At 40.8% G+C, this 21,925-nt stretch overlaps 1 protein-coding gene across 3 annotated transcripts in view; it reads right to left on the bottom strand.

Moving 5' to 3' along the window:
• COG4 (component of oligomeric golgi complex 4) overlaps positions 1-21,925 on the bottom strand; it is a 30,453-nt gene that overhangs the window by 3,250 nt on the left and 5,278 nt on the right. For all 3 annotated transcript variants that reach the window (XR_014019732.1, XM_081275032.1, XM_081275033.1), the window contains exons 4-13: positions 20,660-20,834; positions 19,430-19,623; positions 17,210-17,315; positions 16,162-16,319; positions 15,227-15,285; positions 12,916-13,049; positions 10,380-10,498; positions 9,113-9,279; positions 8,026-8,191; positions 3,101-3,163 (exon numbers count right to left, since the gene is read on the bottom strand). Coding sequence is in view for 2 of the 3 variants with exons in the window: in XM_081275032.1 (XP_081131158.1) it covers positions 3,101-3,163; positions 8,026-8,191; positions 9,113-9,279; positions 10,380-10,498; positions 12,916-13,049; positions 15,227-15,285; positions 16,162-16,319; positions 17,210-17,315; positions 19,430-19,623; positions 20,660-20,834 (1,341 nt within the window). In the remaining variant the exon portion in view is untranslated. The remainder of the gene's footprint in view (positions 1-3,100; positions 3,164-8,025; positions 8,192-9,112; positions 9,280-10,379; positions 10,499-12,915; positions 13,050-15,226; positions 15,286-16,161; positions 16,320-17,209; positions 17,316-19,429; positions 19,624-20,659; positions 20,835-21,925) is intronic.

Here is a 21,925-nt window from a genome sequence, read left to right as displayed (position 1 = left end):
ACAAAAAACCTGAATTCTATTCTTGTGGCTCTTCAGTTGGCTCCTACTTCCTACTGTAATATAGGGAGAGGGGAGGTGAAGAAAAAACATGCCAGAAATTTTTTTATACCTTTAGAGCCAGACATTTTGAGGTTCAAGTCCTGGATCAGCCATGTATTTGTTGAGTGACCTTGGGCAAATGATTTAAAGTTTCTGAGATTTAATTTCCCTATCCATAAAACAGGAACATAGATTCCTGTTCCCTTGGTGCTTGCAAATTATATGAGATAATACACAAAATGCCTGGTGCATTGTAAGCACTATGGAGATACTCATCATTATCATTTTGTGGTACTGGGACCCTTTACCCCTGAGTGACATTTCCAGCAATTTTTTCTTTTGACAGTTTTTGTTGTTATTTAATATTATTTCTTACTTATAGTATTTTTATGTAGTGCTGAGGATTGAACCCAGTGCCTTGTGTGTGTTAGGCAAGCGCTCTACCATTAAGCTATAACCCCAGCAAGGGTCTTGCTAAGTTGCTGAGGCTGGTCTCAAACTTTTGATCCTCCTGTCTCAGCCTCCTGAGTGGTTACCATGTGTTACCATGCCTGGCTGACACTATTATTGCTGTACTCTTTACCTCTTCAATATTTAGGTCTGACTGTCAAAGGGAAATTATCATGGTCATTACTGAGATTTAACTAAGGCACAGAGAATTTAATAACTTACTAAAGCCATAGCAGTAGGTTGTGGAACTGGGATTGTACCTCAGGAATTGCAGCTTCAGGGTGTTTGTTCCTGATCACTGCACTACAGCCCAGGTGTAGAGAACTTCATAGGGGTCCTGCCTGAAGCTCATGGTAATTTGGGTTGCCAGGAGCTGCCCACATTTCTTGTAGTAGTCCTTAGAAAGTCTGTGCTGTTTTGGATACAGCAGAAGCAGTGTGGAGAGACGCAAATGAACTGGTTTATTGGGCAGCAGACCCAGCTCCCACACTCAGCCTGTTCACCTTATCTGGAAATGGGTATCAGCCTCCTGAATCTGCTTATCACAAAGGGCTGCTGATGAGGCTAAGAAAGAGTATCTTTGAAATGCAAGTCTAATTTATGGGAATTTCTCCGTTTTTTTGCTACCCACCTTTTCTTTTATTTGGCTAATTCTACTGGCTTAGTTATGAATGTCTAACATTTCCTAAAATTTTACTTAAAAATACAACAGATTGACAAGGATGAAGCCATGCAGAGTGCTGTGGTGTACGCCTATAATCCCAGTGGCTGGGGAGGCTGAGGCAGGAAGATTGCAAGCCGAAGGCCAGCCTCAGCATCTTAGTGAGACTCTGTCTCAAAAAAAAAAAAAAAAAAGGGGGGGGGGCTGGGGATGTAGCTCAGCGGAAAAGTGCCCCTGGGTTAAATCTCCATTGCCAAAAACAAACAAAACACTCTAACAGGCTGATGCTAGGAATACAATCTCAAGTGCTATGACTTAAAAACAATGATGAAAGCCTCCTGACACAAGAGACGCGTTATTGATACATTGTGAGCATCACCTTATTTTATTCTATTTGAGAGCCTCCTTGGGGTAAATTCGTAAGTTAGTCCATATCTCCATATCCTGAGCTCAGGAACTCTGTTAGCTACTAGGACTGTGTGCTGATTCCAGCCTCTTCCTTGGTCTTCACAGTGCCCACTTCACAATAGCTTGTGCAAGCAGCCCTTTGCCTCTGCTGCAAAGCCTCTGCCTCTATAGTAGTACCCACTGGAGGCAGGACCCTAGCCTCCTTCGTATCCCAGAGGCTAAGTCTAAGAGTGGAAAAGAATTGGGCACCTCATTTCCTAATATTTAGCAAAGTGATTGATCCATGCTATTCTTTTTGTTTTGTTTTTTAATACCAGGAATTGAACCCAGAGGTGCTTTATCTCTGAGCCACATCCCCAACCTTTTTAATTTTGAGACAGGGTCTCTCAAATTGCTTAGATAGTTGCTGAGGCTGGCTTTCAACTTTCAATCCTCTTTCCTCAGCCTCTCAAGGGACTAGGATTATAGCATACACCAGCCATGCTTTTATTTAACTGTTATAATTAATAAGTATCATTGAAGGGCTGGGGATGTGGCTCAAGATATAGCGCGCTTGCCTGGCATGCGCGTGGCCTGGGTTCGATCCTCAGCACCACATACAAAACAAAAGATGTTGTGTCCGTTGAAACTAAAAAATAAATATTAAAAAAAAAAAAGTACCACTGAATGTCTCTTCTGTATCAGGTGGTTTATATTATTGTATTCATTTGACTATAACTTCCTTGGGGAAGAGGTTATGATTCCTGCTTTAAAAGTGAGGAGGCTGGGGCTGTAGCTCAGTGGTAGAGCATTTGCCTAGCATGTGTGTGGCACTGGGTTTGATCCTTAGCCCAACATAAAAATAAACAAATGAAATAAAGGCATACAACAACTACTAAATAAATAAACAAACAAACAAAAAAGTGAGGAGACCGAGGCTCAGAAAGGTTATGGAACTTGCCTAAAGCCACAGAACTGGTCAGAGATCAAGTGGAGATTTGAACTCCATAGTATCTGACTTCATAGTCCATGCAATTTCTCCTCAACACTGCTGCCTTCCTTTAAAATAACAGCAACTAAAAAAGTAAAAAAACCAACAAGAACCCAGCTACTAGCTTGAACAGGGTTTGGGGATCCTTATTTAATGTCATATCCAGAGTTTTGTCATAAAAATAGTATACTTTTTTTATAAAATATTTTCACCCTGTTTTTCATTAGGTTACCCAACAAACCCAAAGTAGGGCAGGGTAGAGATCTGTCCCTCATTTTACAGATGACAAAACTAAGGCTCAAAGAACTAAGGCTCAGAGTTAAGGGACTTGGCTAAGGTTCTATGTCAAATATGAGCTGGAAGATCTAATTTGAATTCTATCTTCCTACTCATGGCCAGAGCTTTCCCCCATGGTCCACAGATGTCTTGTTATCATGACAATCACTAATGAATTCCCCTGAGTATGGCTCTATGTGAGAGAATGCTCCAGTCCCCACTATAATGAGTACAGGGCTCTTTCTCAAAATGGCAAGCTATAGCTGCTAAAAGCTGATAGGCAATTTCCCTTGTACCTCCAGAGTCTTCTTCAGAGTGGAGATGTTTTCACTGCAGACTTCCACATTGTTCAGAGTCACCTGCGAGATGAAGAAGGAAAAACATGAGGTCCTGTTCACTGTGCTTGATGCCTACTCCAATGCCTGACTGGCTGTCAGTTGTACTCCATGAGGCTCAGAGAGGGCTCTAAGATGCTAAGGAAAGCCCGCATCACCGTCATCAGGTGGGATACTTAGGTCTTGGACTGGGGAGAATGGTGAACGAGGCTCACCCTTTCTTCTGTGCCTGATGCCAAGACAGCAAAGCATCAGGACTGCACAGGTAGAGCCTAGTTTCCAAGTCCTTTTGCTCCATGATACTTACAGGACAGAAATGACTCAGGCACACAGGTCAAGGATAAGTCCTGGCCTCCAAACTGGCAATCCTGGGCTAGGGATGTAAGGTCTGATGTTTACTTACCAAGAGCTTCCAGAGAGCCTGCCACCCAGTAGGCATTTTTCTCAACTATTATCTCACTACCTCTACTGAATACCTGCCTAAAAGTTTTATCAGGTCCTGTTTATAGAGGAGTAGGAAATGATACTCTTTAGCAGGTAAAATGGTTCACCAAGGTCAGCCGACATTGACAGACTAAATATTTACTGAGTACTTGCTATGGGCCATGCACTGTTCCAGACATCTGGGAGAAAGCAGTTCACCAAACAGACAAAATCCACCCGCTCAGGGCAGGGGAATAGCTCAGTGGTAGAGTGTATGTTCAGAATGTGTGAGGCCTAGGTTCAATTTCCAGTGTGCACAATGCACACACATGGCACAATACCATCTACTATAATAGAGTTGACATTCTTGAAGGGAAATCTGATAGTAAACAAATATATGTATTATATTAAATATATATTAAATATATGTCAGGTGGTGATAAATACTATGAAGAAAATAAAACAGGTACGGGGACAGAAACTCAAAAAAGTGATAAGGCTGGCTGGGAACAGTGGTGCATACGCATAATCCTAGTGGCTTGGGAGGCTGAAGCAGGAGGATGACAAGTTCAAAGCCTCAGCAACTTAGTGAGGCCCTAAGCAATTCAGTGAGACCCTGTCTCTAAATAAAAATACAAAAAAAGGGCTGGGGGTGTGGCTCATGGTTAAGTGCCCCTGCATTCAACCCCTGGTACCAAAAAACAAACAAAAAAACAAACCCCAAACCAAAATCAAAACCCAAAGCTAGTGACAAGGCCACATGGTTGAAACCAGGATTAGAATTCAAGGGGATCCCCACTCTGGACCAACAGCTCCTTCTTTCATTACTCACTTGCCTTAGAGACTAGAAGCAGCATGTGACAAAAGTGATTATCAAGGCACAAACTCCTACAGCTACGTAGAAGAAAGCAGAACTGCTTTGATCTGCAGAATGCAAGGGAGGCTGTGTGGCAGAGTTGGTGGCTGAGTTGAACTTGTAAGGCTGAAATGGTTCTGAGAGGAGATGAGGGTGAGTACACTTCTGCACCCCATCAGCCTCTCCAGCTCACTATTCTATTTGGGATGTGTGTATATTGCTAGGTTTTGAAACCACGGTCTCATACATGCTAGACAAGCTCTCTACCACTGAGCAACACTCACCAGCCCACTGATATTTTCTCAGGGGTACATAGTTTCCTGACATTATCTGGTATACATGTTTCTTGTCTGCTTTTTCCATTAGAATGAGATCCGTGAAGGCAGGACCTAGCCTGTTTTCACCACCACTATATCTCTAGTACAGTACTATTTGACTTCTTGATAATGCAAAGATTCTAAATCTGAACTGTCTAGTATACCAGCCCTTAGCTATCTATGGTTACTGAGCACTTGAAATGTGCGTTACATGACTCAGGGACTCGATTTTTAAATATAACTTTTAAGTTTTTAAGATTTTTTAAAATTTACTTACTAATTTTTGCAGTACTGAGGATCAAACCCAGGGAGCTCTACCACTTAGGTATATTCCCAGACCTTTTTATCTTTTGAGACGGTTGCTCAGAATGGTTTTGAACTTGCAATCATTCTGCCTTGGTCTGAGTCACCAGGATCACAGGCATCTGCCACTACACTCAGATTAAATATAAATTTATTTTTAGTTCTAAATTGTTGAGGCTGGCTTTGAACTTGTGATCCTCCTGCCTCAGTCTCCGAGGCCGCTGGGATTACAAACGTGTGCCATCATGCCTGGATTAAATGTAAATTTAAATAGCCACTGTGGCTAGTAGCTATATGTTGGACAGCTCACCTATAGAACCTAGGATGGTGCCTGACATACAGAAGCTTATCAATCAGTATTTGTTGAATGAGTAAATTAAAGAATGCACTCTGGAAAAGGGATAATGTAAGAAAATGCAGAATGGCAGAAAAACTCTGAAATGTTTGGGAGACCAACAGAGCTCACAGACACACAGAGTGACAGTGACACAGATCTACAGGGGTAGGTGAGGTCTGACTAGACTTTCAGTGCTGTGCTGAATAGCTGGCCCTTTGTTCTGTGGTCAGTGGAATGGCACTGAGGACTCTTCAGAGAAAAGTTTTATACAGCTGGGTGTAATCCCAGTTACCTGGGAGGCTAAAGCAAGAGGATCAAAAGTTTAAGGCCAGCCTAGGGAACTTAGCAGGACCCTGTCTCAAAATAAAACAAAAAGGGGTAGGGATGTAGCTCAGACTTACTTGCCTAGTATGTGTAAGATCCTGGATCAATCCTCAGTACTATAAGAAAGAGAAAGTAAGGACAGAAGGAAGGGGAGACAGAAAGCTGAATGCCACATGAGCACTGCTATAGTGTACAAATAAATACTATTCTATAGGTTGTGAGTAGGAGCAATTTGAGAGGTCTCAGTGTCTCTAGACTGGTGTCTGGTGGCATGGCCAGGAGGGCAGAGTAGGGAAGAGCCATAAGTCAGGAATTTAAGGATCTCAAGATATAAGGAGAATCCCAGAACTCCAGGGATTGAGACTGGGAAGTCCTTCCTCTGACTGCTGCCCTTGCTGGCTTCCTGCAGTCTATACTGAAGAATCACTGTTGACAGTGCTGCTTAGGCCACTCTGAGTATGGAGGGAAAAGGCTACAGGCCACAACACAAACATGCTTATTTAATAAGTTTCCAGAAAAATAACTCCACTGTCTTGACAGCTGAAGGATGAAGGCCACAACATGAATGTTTCCAAGGCATTTAAGGACACCAAAAATAACTGCCATAAGGGGAAAATGGATTTGAATTCAGATGGTATTGATTTCAAAGTTTCCCTTGTACTGACAATCCTTGTAAGCATGGATTCACAGGGCTTATCCTGCTCATGAAAAATGATATGTCAGTACAGTTGGGAAATTCATTCTAACAGGCAAATGAATCAAAAGTGTCATAAAAAGTAGGCTCTGTGGTGGGAGTGATGATATTTTTAAGTGTTTGGCATAAGGAAAACTAGAAATTTGTCACCAAGCATTTAGCACCACCTTTCTTTTTGGCCTTATCTTCTGGATCCTCCAACAATGAAGCTTTCTGAATGGGAGGTCCTCATAGAGCAAGGAGCGAGTTGAAGGCATACTGGCCAGCCTTGAGGAAGTGTGGAGTCAAGTGGAAAACAGGACTGGAAAGATTTGGGAGGACTTAAATAGATGACCAGGTAAAGACATCTAGCTTTTACGGGGTAGGCAGCAAAGCCAATGAAAGCTTCTGCACACAGAAATGAATGAATCTTTAAGTCAGTTCATGATGCTGGTTGCTGGAAGTTTTGGCAAAGTTCTCCAAAGGTACCACATTTCACAGGTAACAATTTCTCGGAGCTGATCCTCTTTTCTGGCAACAATTGCAACATCCCAGATTAAAGGAACTCATGCCCAGGGGAAATACTTTCAGTGACAAGAGTGAGTGGGGCTGCTTAAATAGTCTTCACACTAACCAGTCTGACAGACTGGTTAATGTAGTTCCCCTGCACAGGGACAAGGTAGATTTTAGTAAGTTAGGACTTCTGTCTCTAAAAACAACAGCTTTGAACTCTTTGGGGGTTACAGACCTCTTTAATAATCTGACAGACTAAGGACCTTACTTATAGAAAAATGTATATATACAATTTTGCATCCATCCCCATCTACGGACTGGTGATGGAGAGCTCTGTTATTGGATGTTTCCTTCAGTCTCTGAGCCTCAGAAGCCAAGACTCAGAATCTAGCCAATATTAAGGATGGAGCATAATGGACTTGTGACAGTGCTATTCCCACTCGGGCTAAGAGGCATGGGCCAGAGAGGCCTGATAATGAACTTCAGAGTCCTGTGTTCCCAGTGAGTCATCATGAACTGGATGTTACTTTCTATAAAACCTTTCATTCTTCCATGCTTCTCCATTTTCAACTGTCACAAAAATTTGCCCTGTAAGACTCACTGCTTCAATTGTACCTGTCATTTATTCTAAACAGCTAAGGGGTAAAACAGGGTCACCTTTCCAAAAGAAGTTGCTAGAAAAGCAGTCTTGGTAGGCATTAGCACCTACGCCTTCTGTGAGCCTCTCCTCAGAGAAGCAGTCTGGAGACCTGGCAGAAGCGCACCAAGCTGGCTACCCTGTGGGACCACTGAAGAGCCAGGCAGAGGTCTTGGGAATGAGCATTCAGGAGAGTTGAGGAGCTCAGTCTTCCAGGAAAAAGTACATATTTAGGCTGTGGGTGTGGCTCAGTGGTAGGGTGCTTGCCCAGCATGAGTGAGGCCTTGGGTTCAATCTCCAGCATCCCCCACCCCCCAAAAAAGCATATCTTGGGCTCAGGCTGCTCAGAATAGGTCCCTGCATAAGAGCCTCATAGAGACTTTTTTCTGTACAGATACTGAAGGCAAAGTCTTCACCTTGAGGCTTTTTATACTATGGCTTAGAGGTCACAGTTTAACCTCTCAAGAAAAACTGACCCAGGTCCCAATCTTTGGGTCACCTACCAGAAAGGACAGCTTGGCCTCATCAGTGCTCTCGATGCCTTTTGTGTCAAATTTGCCCTGTTGGAGGCTGCTGTGCATGATGTTCACGGCACTTGTCACCCCACGCTGGATATCCTGTAAGGTGGTTGCTGGGAAGCCCATCCGCAGCTTGTTACACAGAACGTCCCTAGGGGGCAGAATGGCATATGGGGAGTGACAGTGCTCAACCTGGCCTCTAGGACGGTATGATTGAAGTGTCCATAACCCTAACCCAGCAGCACCATTTACTCTTCTGGGGAGATAACTAAATCCTGTAGACCACTATAGGAGACCTTAGGACTCAGGGTATGACAGAAATCAACACTCCCTCAAGCATACAAAAATTTACAGAGGAGATTGAACTTTTTTTTAATTGATGGGACATCAACTCATTACATAGCAGAGTTGGAGGAAGGGGAAGGAAGGATTCAGTTTCTACACTGTCTATTCTACGATGGTATTGATGATGTCATTTTAGTTGTGCCTTTAGCCAATGTACTTCTTATGAGGCTTTTAGTTATTACTACTGAGCTCTAACAAAGAGGAGGCAGTACAGCTTAGTGAAAGGCAGTACCATGTAGGAGTTGAGAGGAAAGGTTTTGAATCAGTTCTGGACTCTACTACATCACTTATGGGGTGAGTAATCTTTGACAAGGTATAGAATCTCACTAAGCCCCAGTTTCTACATCTACAAGATACAGCTAATAGCTCTTACCTCATAGGGTTGTTACTAGAACTAAAAGAGTAAGGAATTAGCAGTGCCTGGCTCGCAGAAATAGTAACTATGATCATTATTATAACTACTGTTTTCATCTGAATCACCTCTTTTTCTTCCTAGGTTTGAGACCAAAGACCCCTTCATCCCAATGGAGGGAACAGAAATTTGCACTTAAGGTACCTCACTGATGGGTATCTGCTGGGAGCCAAGGATGTTGTGTTAAGGATAGGAGTTTTTATTTTATACAGACCTGAACTAGAATCATAAAGCAAATTAAGAAACAAATGGGCTTGGGAATCAACCACTACTAGGACCTTTGTACCTGAGAAGCAGAAAGGCAGTCAAGTGTACCTGAAGTCAGCCTCTAGTTCTGTGGTAGCAAGGTTGATCATGGCACAGAGACAGTCGATGCTGGAGCTGGACAGAGCTCGCCCAATGCACTTCTTAACAATGTAGAAGACGTCATCTACCATGCTGGATGTCAACTGACCCTTCTCATAGGTGTCAAGAGCCACAGCCTACCCAAAGACAAAGCACCCAGTGAGTATCCCAGTTCTGCATGTCATGTTCTAGATGGTTCTGGTTATATAGTTCTGGCTTTGCTCCCTTTTCTATATCTTACCCATGTTTCTCACAATATGGCATCTTCTTTTTTTTGGCATTAGGGATTGAACTCAGGGGCCCTTAACCACTGAACCACATCCCCAGCCTTTTTTTTGTATTTTTATTTAGAGACAGGGTCTCACTGAGTTGCTTAGGGCCTCAATAAGTTGCTGAGGCTGGCTTTGAACTCAAGATCCTCATCTCAGGCTCCTCCCAAGCCACTGGGATTATAGGCATGTGTCACCACACCCCGTGTAATATGGCATATTCTTCTCACAAGCTTGCCAAAATAGCTAGCTTCTCTATATTGATTACTACATCATGAAATTTTATGTTGATGGCCTTTGTCTTGGAAACATCCATCACCTACGATTTCAGACATAGGAGACCCTACTTCCTCAAGGCTCCTCACCCACATACCTCCAGGAAGGTTGGGAACAAGTAGGCTCCCTGGGGAGCGGAGCTGTTCTTTTGTATTCTTTGGAAAAGAAATCCCAATTTGGTATATGAACAGTTATGACAACAGATGGTAAGAGTATCCAAAGGGCTGGGGAGATAGCTCAGTTGGTACAGTGCTTGCCTTGCACGCACCAGGCCCTGGGTTCAAGCCCCAGCACCACAAAACAAAAACAAAAACAAGAGTATCCAAAAATACTTCTTATCATACAAAATAGTGACACTCAGTCCACATGTAAAATTATTCTTAAAGCAGGACCAAGCTGGGCGCCATGGCGCACGCCTGTAATCTAGTGGCTCAGGAGACTATGGCAGGAAGATTGCAAGTTCAAAGCCAGCCTCAGCAACTCAGCAAGACTCTGTCTCTAAACAAAATACAAAAAAAAAAAAAAAAAAAAAGGACTGAGGATGTGGCTTAGTGTTTAAGTGCCCCTGACTTCAATCCCTGGTACCAAAAAAAAAAAAAAAAAAAGGACCAAAAAATATGACAGGCCTCAGCTACTTCCTTTAGCTTGGCTTCTTGGGACAAGCAGCCCCATAGATTTGTCCTTTGTCCTACCTTATTGACAGTCTCCCTCATGAAGTACTCCTCCATCGTAATATACAATCCAATTAGCTCCTGCATGGTACAGCTCAGTAGGCAGTTATTGAGGAGTTTGTCCAGGCACTTCTGGTGCTCTAGGGGATAGCAAAGATAGGAATATTCATTTTTTTCCCCAAGGGTATGGGAACAACTTTTTTCATTTTTTTTTAAAGGTTCTTTTTTGTTCCAAATAGGTACCTGGCTTTACATGGTTATAATCATAGCACAAATGCAATTTCTATTTTGCTTTAAAATTATATCACAAATCGTTTCCGTGTTTCTATGTTTATTTATTTATTTTTCCCAGTGTAGCTTACTTTTTTTTAGTACTGGGGATTGAACCCAGGAGAGCTTTACCACTAAGCTATCTCCCTAACCCTTTTTATTTTGAGATGGGGCCTTGCTAAGTTGCCCAGGTTGGCCTTAAACTTGCCAAGGCTGGCTCAATTTGTGATCTTCTTGCTTCAGCTTCCTGAGTCATTAGACTAGTCAGGAGCATGCCATTGTGCCTGGCTTAGGTTACTTTTTGTGTGTGTGTGTGTGTGTGTGTGTGGTATTATGAATTGCACCCAGGGCTTCACATATGCTAGGCAAGTATTCTACCACTGAGACTATATCCCCAGCTCTTAGCTTACTTATTTATTTTTTTGTATCAGGGCTTGAACTCAGGGGCACTCAACCACTGAGCCACATCCCCAGCCCTTTGAATTCTTTATTTTGGGACAGGGTCTTACTAAATTGCTGAAGCCGGCTTTGAACTTGTGATCCTCCTACTTCAGCCTCCTAAGTGACTGGGATTACAGATGTACACCACTGTGCTGGCTATTACTTATTTTTAATGGCTATACAAATAATCCATATTATTTTAGCTAATCTCCTATTTTTAGACATCTGGGTTATTTCCAAGTGTTTTGCCACTATTGGAGATAAGAAGATAGCCTCATAATTGGAGGTAACAGTGTAGACTTTGGTACAAACAACTTTTTACTCTATTTTTATTATTTTCTTTGGATTAATACTAAGAGTCAAAAGATATAGCTTTCCAGGGCAAAGACTGAAATATAGTGCATACAGAACATTTCATTTTCTAAACTAGCAGTATTCAATAGGAGTTTCTGTGATGATAGAAATATAGAATATTTCCACTATCCTAGCCAACAGCCATGACAGCTACTAAACACTTCAAATATAGCTAGTGGGATTCAGGACCTAAAGTTTAAAATTTGGTACAATCCAAGTAGCATGCCACAGACACTGGATGGGTCTCAAATCCCCAGTCCAGGAACTCTGCAGGTACTTGTCCAGCAGGAATTTGAGTTGTTTTTTTTTTTTTTTTTAAAAAAAGACAATGTTTCAAAGGAGGCCCAGGCTGGCTTGAATACCTAGGCTCAAGCCTCAATGTCCTGTATATCTGGGACTATAGGCATGCACCACTGCACTGGGAAAATGGTCATCTTAAAAACCTGGAAAGTCAGGTGGGCACACTGGTATATGCCTCTAGTCCCAGCTATTCAGGAGGCTAAGGAGGGAAGATCCCTTGAGCCTAGAAGTTGGAGACCAGCCTTGGCAACATAGTGAGACACCATCTCATGACAAATACTGGAGAGTCAATCTGTAATTGAAGTTAGACTGTGCCCCCACTTCCTTCAATTGTCATTATCCCTTCAAATAAATGTGAGTGGTGGAGCTGGGCATGGTGGAACACTCAGGAGGTTAAGGCTCTAAGCAACATAGGAGGAACCTGTCTCAAAAAATAAAAAAGGGCAGGGGATTTAGCTCAGTGGCAAAGTGCCACTGGGTTCAATTCCTGATACCCTCCCTGAAAAAAAAAAAAAAATGTGAGTAGTGGAACTGGAAGGCTGGGAAGGGGATAAAAACTTCCTCTGCATCATATATTTAAAAAAAATTTTTATTGAGGTATATTTCACAAATTTATCCACTGCATGTGTATAATTCAATAATTTTTAGTAACTAGATTTGTGCAACAATTTCCATAATCAGTTTTGTAATATTTCTTGTTCTTTTCTTTTTAGTGTTGGGGATCAAACCTAAGACCTCACACATGACATGTAAGTGCCCTGTCACTAAGCCACATCTCTGGCCATAGTTTTATAACATTTCTATCATTCCCCAAAGTTCCCTAGTGCAGTTACATAAGTTTTTTTGTTATATTTAAACTATCTATCATGTACACATCTCCAAAAATCTGACAACAAAACTAAACCAGAGTTGGCATAAAGCAGCGTGTAGTGAAAAGAACAGGGGCAAATCATTTAAAACTGAGTATCAGTTTTCCTTGACTATAAAATATTTAAATGGCCCTCAGAGGTCCAGTCCATTTCTAAGCCATGGTGCACCGAAATTTCTTCTTGAGAGTCAATTTGGCCTAAGACCCCTAGAAACTAAAAAGCTCCAGTTATTTCCTTAATAGGAGATCTGTGGCTTAACTATTAGAAGACAGTGTCAACTATTTAAGCCAGCCTGCTCAAAGATTATGGGAAACATGTTTTACCTTGCTTTACTTCTTCTGAGGCCATGGAGTCCCCCACCTCAAAATCCGAGCTGATCCTCTTCCTGAGGAAGCGTAAGTACAGCTCACTACGGGCATTCATTAAAGTGACTTCAGTCAGGATGGGGTCCAGTTCTCTGACACACACAAGGCAGAAAGAATAAAGAGGATATTGGATTCCCTCAAATAGAACAGCTACAGAGCCAACATGGTCCTCAGATACCCCTCCCCACTGGGACCATAAGGATTAGCCCTGCCAGATGGTCATCCTGGCTCTGCTGCCTGTCTATAAAAGACAGCTGTCAACCACATTTTCCCCTTATATGTTTCACCTGAATCATTTATGCTTAAGAATATACCCTGGATAAATATGAGGCTAGGAAGGTGGGTTTTCTTTTGTGGTTTGAAAAAAATTATCCCTTACGTGAAAGAAAATATACTTCTCCAACCTCTAATTCATCCATGGTAGGATTTTAGAATACACTATTAAAATGTGTCCCACGCCCATGCATTTAGCCCAGTGAATAGCCAAAACAATCCTGAAAAAACAAAATTAGAGGACTCACTTCTCAATTTCAAAACTTTTTACAAAGCTACAGCAATCAAGACTGTGTGGTACTGGCATAATGATAGACATGTAAATGTAAGGGAATTGAGAGTCCAGATGGTCGATTGATTTTGAATGAGACTGCTAAGACAATTCAATAGGGAAAGAATGGTCTTTTCCACAAATTGTGTGGGGGGACAACTGATATTACACGAAACAGAATGAAGTTGAGTCTCTACCTCATGTTACAGACAAAAGCCAACTCCCTTTGCACACTGAAGAGAACTTTCCAAAGCAAAAATCTGGTCATAGCATATGGTGTCCATAGCTCAAAGGATATAAGACACTGAAAAGCCTGACTCTTAAGGACTTCATATCAGGTGCTCCCCCACACTTTGCAGTTCAGCTATACTGGTTTTCTTAAGTTCATAGGTCTTTTACACGTTTTTCTTACTCTATCTGGGACACTCTCACTTTATATTCCTATTCACTCTCCAGATCTCGGATCTAAGGCCATTTCCTCAGGAATTCTTCCTGAAACTTCCTCAGATTAGGTTGCATCCTTTTATTACATGCTCTCCTATAACCTGTATTCATTATATAATATTGGTTAACAGCATGAACTCTGTAGGCAAATTGCTTGGATTCTATTTCTGGTCCTGCCACTGTATGACCCTCCCCATGTTATAGCTTCCTCATTTGTAAACATTTAAAGATTAAATCAGTGATTTACAACTGAGGGCAATTTTGCTCCCCCACCCCACCCCAGGATACTTGTAGCATCTAGTGGGTGGAATCCAAAGATGCTGCTAATCATCCTACAATGCTCTGGACAATTCCTCTCAATAAAGAATTATCCAGCCAAAATGCCAGTAATGCAGAGGCTAAGAAACCTAGTGGAGTTGGGGGTATAGGTCAGTGGTATTGTGTGCCTAGCATGCCAGGTTTGATCCCCAGTGCTGAAAGAAAAAAACTAGAAAACAAAATATGCCCCCCCCACCCGCCTGTCAGACTAAATGGCTTAGTATTTGTTAAGTCCTTAGAACAGCGTCTGGCATATAGTAAGCATCATATATGTGTTAGCTATTATTATTGTTCACTTGTTAGACTGTAGGTGCCACAAAGAAAAGAATTTTATCTGTTTTGTTCACTTTGCTTTCTGCCATACAAGGACCAGTATTTGGCATATTATATGTAATCAGTAAAAATTTGATTGAATGAACACATTTTATAATGTAGCTTACTTTCTTTTCTTTTTTGTGTGTGCATGAGGCAGTACTGGGGATTAAACCTAGGGCTTTGTATATGCTAAGGACACATTCTACCACTGAACCACACCCCCCAGCCTGGATTGTCTTTAAAAAAAAAAAAAAAAAAAAAATATATATATATATATATATATATATATATGTTTAGTTGTAGGTAGACACAACACCTTTATCTTATTTTTACAGTGCTGAGGATCAAACCCAGTGCCTCACACGTGCTAGGTGAGCAACTCTACTATATAAAAGTTAAAAATTTTAGGGTAATAGTTACCTTTGGGAGAAAGGATGAAGAGAATCATTTTCGAGGCTTCAAAAGTACTGCAATGATCTGTTATTCTTTATGATCCACATATGTATTATACAGACATTTGTTTTTATGCTAGCTTCCATTACAAAACAATATTTTAAAATCACAGACCACATTATAGCAGCGTAATCTCTGAATTAGATATGACTACCAATTCAAATTCCTTTGGGCTGAAGAAAACAGGATGATTACCTTGGCTCAATTTTTTCTGTTGCAGAATTTCTCATCAAGTTGCTCTGGACAAGCCGGAACTGTAATACACCACAAAAATGAGGACACTCTTCCCACCCACCAACTATCTGCCTCTGTTATTCCAAACTTCTAGCATGTAAGCATAAAGGTAAGCTAGCTAGGAGTTCAAAGCCAGTCTCAGCAATGGCAAGGTTCTAAGCAACTCAGTGAGACCTTTGTCTCTATATAAAATACAAAATAGGGCTGGGGATGTGGCTCAGTGGTCAAGTGCCCCTGAGTTCAGTTTCCAGCATCCCCTCCCCGACAAAAAGGTAAGCTTGTCAGGTATACCTTTCCTTCAAGCCAGAGGTAAGCTTCCAACATAATGGGTCAAAGAGTAACTTATGGCTTAGATGCTAACACTTGCCTCTGTTATTGTACTTACAAGTAATACTAGTGGTGTTCCAATGCATTACTGTCTAGAGTCTCCTAGTCTGGAGTTCTGGAAACACAATTGTATGAGGCTACTCCTATTTCTATATACTACTTTTCTGTTCTCTGATCAAAGGAATGTAAAAAATAAAATTCTGAATAAGCAAAGTTATGTTTGCAATGAAATAACTAAGGGGAAATTCAAGACTAATTACACATCACTCAATAGGACCTTAGGAAAGAAAATCCTCATAATGTCACCAGAGGGCACTGTTGTACATTCTGTACTGAAGAAATGGTCTAACATATATGTTGTGTTCTTTAGGAAATTCTATTTCCTATCCATCACCATCTTGACAATATCTCAAGTTGAAAACAAGGTGGTAATGGGAAAATGCATGCCAGTCTGAATTTAAAATTTGTTTATTCTATGCATCATTTTAATTTTTTTTTCCTCTAGTGTACTCTACTCCATATTCCTGACTAAAAATGCTTCTAAACTGTTCATAGCTTCCCCAGCTCACCTGCTGGTGGTAGTCCCTCTGTTTGATGAACTTGTCTACCACCTTCTCTACCTGTCTGTCACATTCCACCTGAAGATATTTGATCAAGGTATAAAGTCTCCCTGGTCCATAATATGTCTCCACTATGGGCTGGTGGGTCTCCACAATGCGGGCAATCCCTAGAAGGAAGTGAAAAGGTTGAACTGCAAATAGTTGTCTCATAAAATAAACTCCTTTCTCCCATCCTGGACTAATCCAGGTCTAATTCAATCCTTTTGGGTTGCTTCACCACACAAAATGAACACATATAGTTGTAGCTGGTGCTGAGAATTGTTAAGCAAATTTGTTAAATATGCACAGTGACTGATATACTAACAAGCATTTGAGAATTTATATTGATAAGTTAAATTAAAAATACTTTTTTTTTTTCCTAGTTGTATCTCTAGAAATCAGGATCACTCTCTTTTCAGTAATTTATCCTAGGGTTAAATTTACTCAGAGCTGGGTGCAGTGGTCCATGCCTGTGATGCTGGCAACTAGGGAGGCTGAGGCAAAAGGATTGCAAGTTTGAGTCTAGCCTCAGCAACTAAGCAAGGCCTTAAGCAACTTAGTGAGACTCTATTTAAAAATAAAACATTCAAAAGGCCAGGAATGTAGCTCAGTGGTAAAGTGCCCCTGGGTTTAATCAGTACCAACCAACCAAAAAATAAAGAAAAGGGAGGCTGGGCTCAGCGGTAGTGCACTTGCCTGGCATGTGTGAGGCACTGGGTTTAATTCTCAGCACCACATATAAATAAATAAAAAATTTAAAAAAAGAAAAAAAAAGAAAATAAATTTACTCATAGAATGTGGGTCTTGGGGACTAGGGAGGATCAAAATACTGTAGTGGCTCTTAACTAGTCTTGCTAATCAGATATTAAATCTGGAAGTAAATTCTCCAATAAGTCAACACACAGTAAACTGTAGGATTAGATTAAAGCATCGAGTTAGAGGGGACAAAAGAAAGGCTAGCATGCAGGTGTCAGAGAGAAATCTCTCTGGCCTCCATAGGGTAGAGAAAGAGGCTTACCTTCAAATAGTAGAGTAAGTGTGTCGGCAAAGATGACTGCAGCTCTTCGATCACTCATATCTGACCCTAGAACCAAGAGTAGGTTCTCCTCAGCTTTACTGGCCACCTGAAAAACAACAACAACAACAACAAAAACAGAAAATCCACATATATTTCTGAACAAAGACCAGTCTCAACTAGGTTTGTCTCAGTTTTCCAAAAAAGGCCTCCCATTGACTTATTTATTCCCATGTTTCCCTTAATGCTTGGAGGCTCAGGCAGCACAAAGGAACCTCCTTTGGAGGGTTCTTGGCTTTCTGAGCTCAGGCAGGACATTCTTGTCTTTTCTTTGAAAATATGGACTGCCAATGGCCAACAAACAGAGCCCTCAGTTTCAGTTTCTTCTCTATGTGTAGTTTATTATTATTAACAGTACTTTGTGGGGGCCGGGGCTGTGGCTCAGCAGTAAAGCACTTGCCTAGCACGTGAGAGGTCCTGGGTTTGATCCTGAGCACCACATAAAAATAAACAAATAAAAGCATTGTGTCCAACTACAACTAAAAAATAAATATTTAAAACAAAACAAACAAAAAATAAACAGTACTTTGTTGAGCCAGGACAAGAAATTTGGCTATTTGTGTACTGTGTAAAGGGTCTCTCTCTTTTTTATTTTATTTTATTTTATTTTTTTAAAGAGAGAGTGAGAGAGGGGAGAGAGAGAGAGAGAGAGAGAGAGAGAGAGAGAGAGAGAGAGAGAGAGAGAGAGAATTTTCAATATTTATTATTTTTTAGTTCTCGGCGGACACAACATCCTTGTTGGTATGTGGTGCTGAGGATCGAACCCGGGCCGCACGCATGCGAGGCGAGCGCGCTACCGCTTGAGCCACATCCCCAGCCCCTCTTTTTTTTTTTTTTAAGAGAGAGAGAGAGAGAGAGAGAGAGAATTTTTAGATATTTATTTATTTATTTTTTTTAGTTTTCGGCGGACACAACATCTTTGTTTGTATGTGGTGCTGAGGATTGAACCCGGGCCGCACGCATTCCAGGTGAGTGCGCTACCACTTGAGCCACATCCCCAGCCCGAAAAGAGTCTTTTAAAGGATTAAAATTAGAAGCCATTTCTAGGGCCTTGGTGGCAAAGTACTGATTTTAAAAAGTACCATAGAGTTGGGGATGTAGCTCAGTGGTTGAGCACTTGCCTAGTACATGAAAGGCCCCAGGCTGGATTCCTTAGCAACCAATCCAAAAACAAATAAGCACCAAAAATAAAAAACAACAAAAATTCCATAGAACAGGGGACCCTCCCTTGGCTAGTGACAGTTCCTATTTTCAAAGAGAAGAAAAGCACTAAAGCCCTGAGATTTGAACTGAACCCTGTTTCCTTCTCAGGATTTAACTTTAAGTGACCTAAACTCTTTCATGTCAATATGGCTTATTTTGAGACCCAAGCCTGGTTATGAAGTCTTGAGACTTCATTACCTAAGATCCAACAGCTTTTAATAGAAGCCAGTTTTTAAAAAAAAAAAAAAATAACTTTATTTTATTTGTTTATTCTTCTCTTTTATGTGGTGCTGAGGATTGAACCCAGGACCTCACATGTGCTAGGCAAGCACTTTGCCACTAAGCCACAATCCTAGCCCCCTAGGAGCCTTTTTAAAAAAAATTTATATATGACAGCGGAATGCATTACAATTCTAATTACATATAGAGTACAATTTTTCATATCTCTGGTTGTATACAAAGTATATTCACACCAATTCGTATTTTAATACCTGAATTTGGGTTAATAATGATCCTCACATTCCACCATCACTAACCCATGCATCCTCTCCCTTCCCCTCCAGCCCCTATGCCCTATCTAGAGTTCATCTATTCCTCCCCTGCTTCCTCTCCCTATCCCACTATGAATTGGCCTCCTTATATCAAAGAAAACATTCAGCAAAAAATATGGAATGCTTCACAAATTTGCATGTCATCCTTGTACTGGGGCCATGCTAATCTTCTCTGTATCATTCCAATTTTAGTATGTGTGCTGCCAAAGTGAGCACTAGAAGCCAGTTTTTGACTGATAGCTTAAAAGGGGTGATTCAACTTGTCAGAGAATTTCCATTTTAATTTACCTATATTTTCACTTGGTCTGTTGGGAAAAAAATGTGCATCAGTAGTTGTCTAGACCATGCCTGGTACACAGTAATAGCCAAGAACCAAACCATTATCCTACCAAGCCATCAGGGTCCATACCTGCTTACAAAGGTATTCTGAAAACTTGCTTAATCCCTCCTCATGCAAACCCAGCAGTGGGAAAATCTTGAAGAAGCGCTCTACTTGGGGTAAATCCCCTTCTTTGGTGGCCATGGCAAACTTCTCTGCTACAATGGCTTTGAGACGCTGTTCAGCTTCCTGCAGTAATTTCAGGTTGGCATCAATCATACTTCCTGCTCATGGGGAGAAAATGAGAATTAGTTTTAAAAAATTCTTTGTTGGGTCCATGCCACTCTGTGCACCACTATCCATTTGACAAGTATGTACAAAAGACTGTGTGCAAGATACTATACTAAGCACACACCTGTAATCCCAACAACTGAGGCTGACAGGAGGATCACAAGTTTGAGACCAGACTTAATAACTCAGTGTGGCCTTATCTTTAAAAAAAAAAAAAAAGGTGGGATTGGGGATGTGGTTCAATGGTTAAATGCCCCTGGATTAAATCCCTGGTACCAAAAACCAAAAAAAAAAAAAAAAAACAAAAAAAACAAACCAGAAACAAAACAAAACAAAAGACACTATACTAGTAATACTGATGATTAAAAGATGAATTTGCCATGATTCTACTGTCACAGGAGTTACAATTAAGTAAAAGAGAATGTGCCCAAATAACTATATAAAATAAAATTCAGTTATTCTAAGTGTCCTAAGAAAGGCGCCCCCAAATCACATTTCTGGTTGAAGTAATGAAAAAGGCTTCTTAGAGAAGGTGACATCCAATCTTTCAAAGATAGGCAGGATTTTGATGCCTGAATAAGAAAGACATAAATTCCAGGAGAAGGGAATGAAATAAGCAAAGGAATAGGAGTGGAAAGATGAAAAGTATTTTTGCATATTATAAATAGTACATGTCCTGACATAAAGAGGAACTCAACAAATATTTGCACAATAAATGGATGCACAAGTGAACACTCCTAGAGAGACAGGAAAGTGTAGAATAGAAAGCTACCAATTTCATTTTGTAAGTAGGCAATAAGGTCAAGTGAAAAGAATACACCAGCCAGAGAATCAGAAGATTTGGATTCAGTTTCCTTTTCCATAAACTGAGAATAGCAACATCTGCCCTGGGATGGTACAGGACATACATAGGGCTTACAACGAGATAAGGGAACTTCCTAACAACACATGACTTTTTCCTGGTTGAGTGTACCTAGTTCAGATTACAGTGCTTGTAACCAAACTAGAAATCAAGTCTGGGATGCTGACCTTCTTTGCCCTGTCGGCTGAGTTCAATGACTGATTTGTCCAAGCACAAGTAACGATGAATGTGGGCTGCAGCCTGCTCATAATCTTCATTCCTCAAAGCAGTCTGAACTCCATCCATACAGAATTTCAGGTCCAAGATGTCATCAGCTCTCTGAATGGCCTGATAGAGGCGATTCTGAAAAAAAGACTTTGCGCTTAGAAATAAAAAGTCCTATTTCTTTTTCTTTTCTCCCCCCCATTTCTTTTGTAGTACAGGGGATTGAATGTAGGGTATCACATGTTAGGCAAGCACTTCACCACTGAGCTACCTCCCAGCTCTTTTTATTTTGACAGGGTCTCACTAGGTTTCTCAGGCTGGCCTTGAACCTATGATCTTTCTGCCTCAGCCTCTTCAATACCTAGGATTACAGGTGTGTGCTAGTAATGCTTGGCTAGAAGTAATGTATTTTTTTTCAAAAACACCCATCCAAAAGATAGGGTGATTCAGGGTCTGAATCTGGTTAACCTTTTTGCTTTTTCCACCACCACTTACAAAACTGTTATTCTTAAAAAATGAAGGGAGACCCTCATTGCTATACAAAATTACATATAAGAGGTTGTGAGGGGAATGGGAAAATAAACAAGGAGAGAAATGAATTACAGTAGATGGGGTAGAGAGAGAAGGTGGGAGGGGAGGGGAGGGGGGATAGTAGGGGATAGGAAAGGTAGCAGAATACAACAATTACTAATAGGGCATTATGTAAAATTGTGGATGTGTAACCGACGTGATTCTGCAATCTGCATTTGGGGTAAAATTGGGGGTTCATAACCCACTTCAATCTAATGTATGAAATATGATATGTCAAGAGCTTTGTAATGTTGTGAACAACCAATTAAAAAAATTTTTGTTAGTTATAGATGGACACAATATCTTTATTTTGTTTATTTATTTTTTATGTGGTGCTGAGGATCGAACACAGTGCCTTACATGTTGGAGGCAAGCACTCTGTTACTTAGCCACAACCCCAGCCCCACAAAACTGTTATTGATGATCAAGGCCAGCTGACAGGTCTCACAAAATCTTATTAATGTGGTCAAATAATTCATTTCAATGGAAGAAAGGGATAATCAATATTTATAATTTGGCTTGTTTTCTTAACTTTATTTATAGTTGAATCAAAACTTATGTGATATTTTGGGAACATTGTAAAGTAAGTAAAAAAATTAGTGAAATATGCAGAAGGCATATTTCTTTTAGAATAAGCAAGAATTAAAAACCAAAACTTT

This window comes from Spermophilus citellus (assembly GCF_964194105.1).
Source record: "Spermophilus citellus genome assembly, chromosome: 18".
Classification (NCBI taxonomy): domain Eukaryota; kingdom Metazoa; phylum Chordata; class Mammalia; order Rodentia; family Sciuridae; genus Spermophilus; species Spermophilus citellus.
This window is presented reverse-complemented; position numbering and strand designations above follow the sequence as displayed.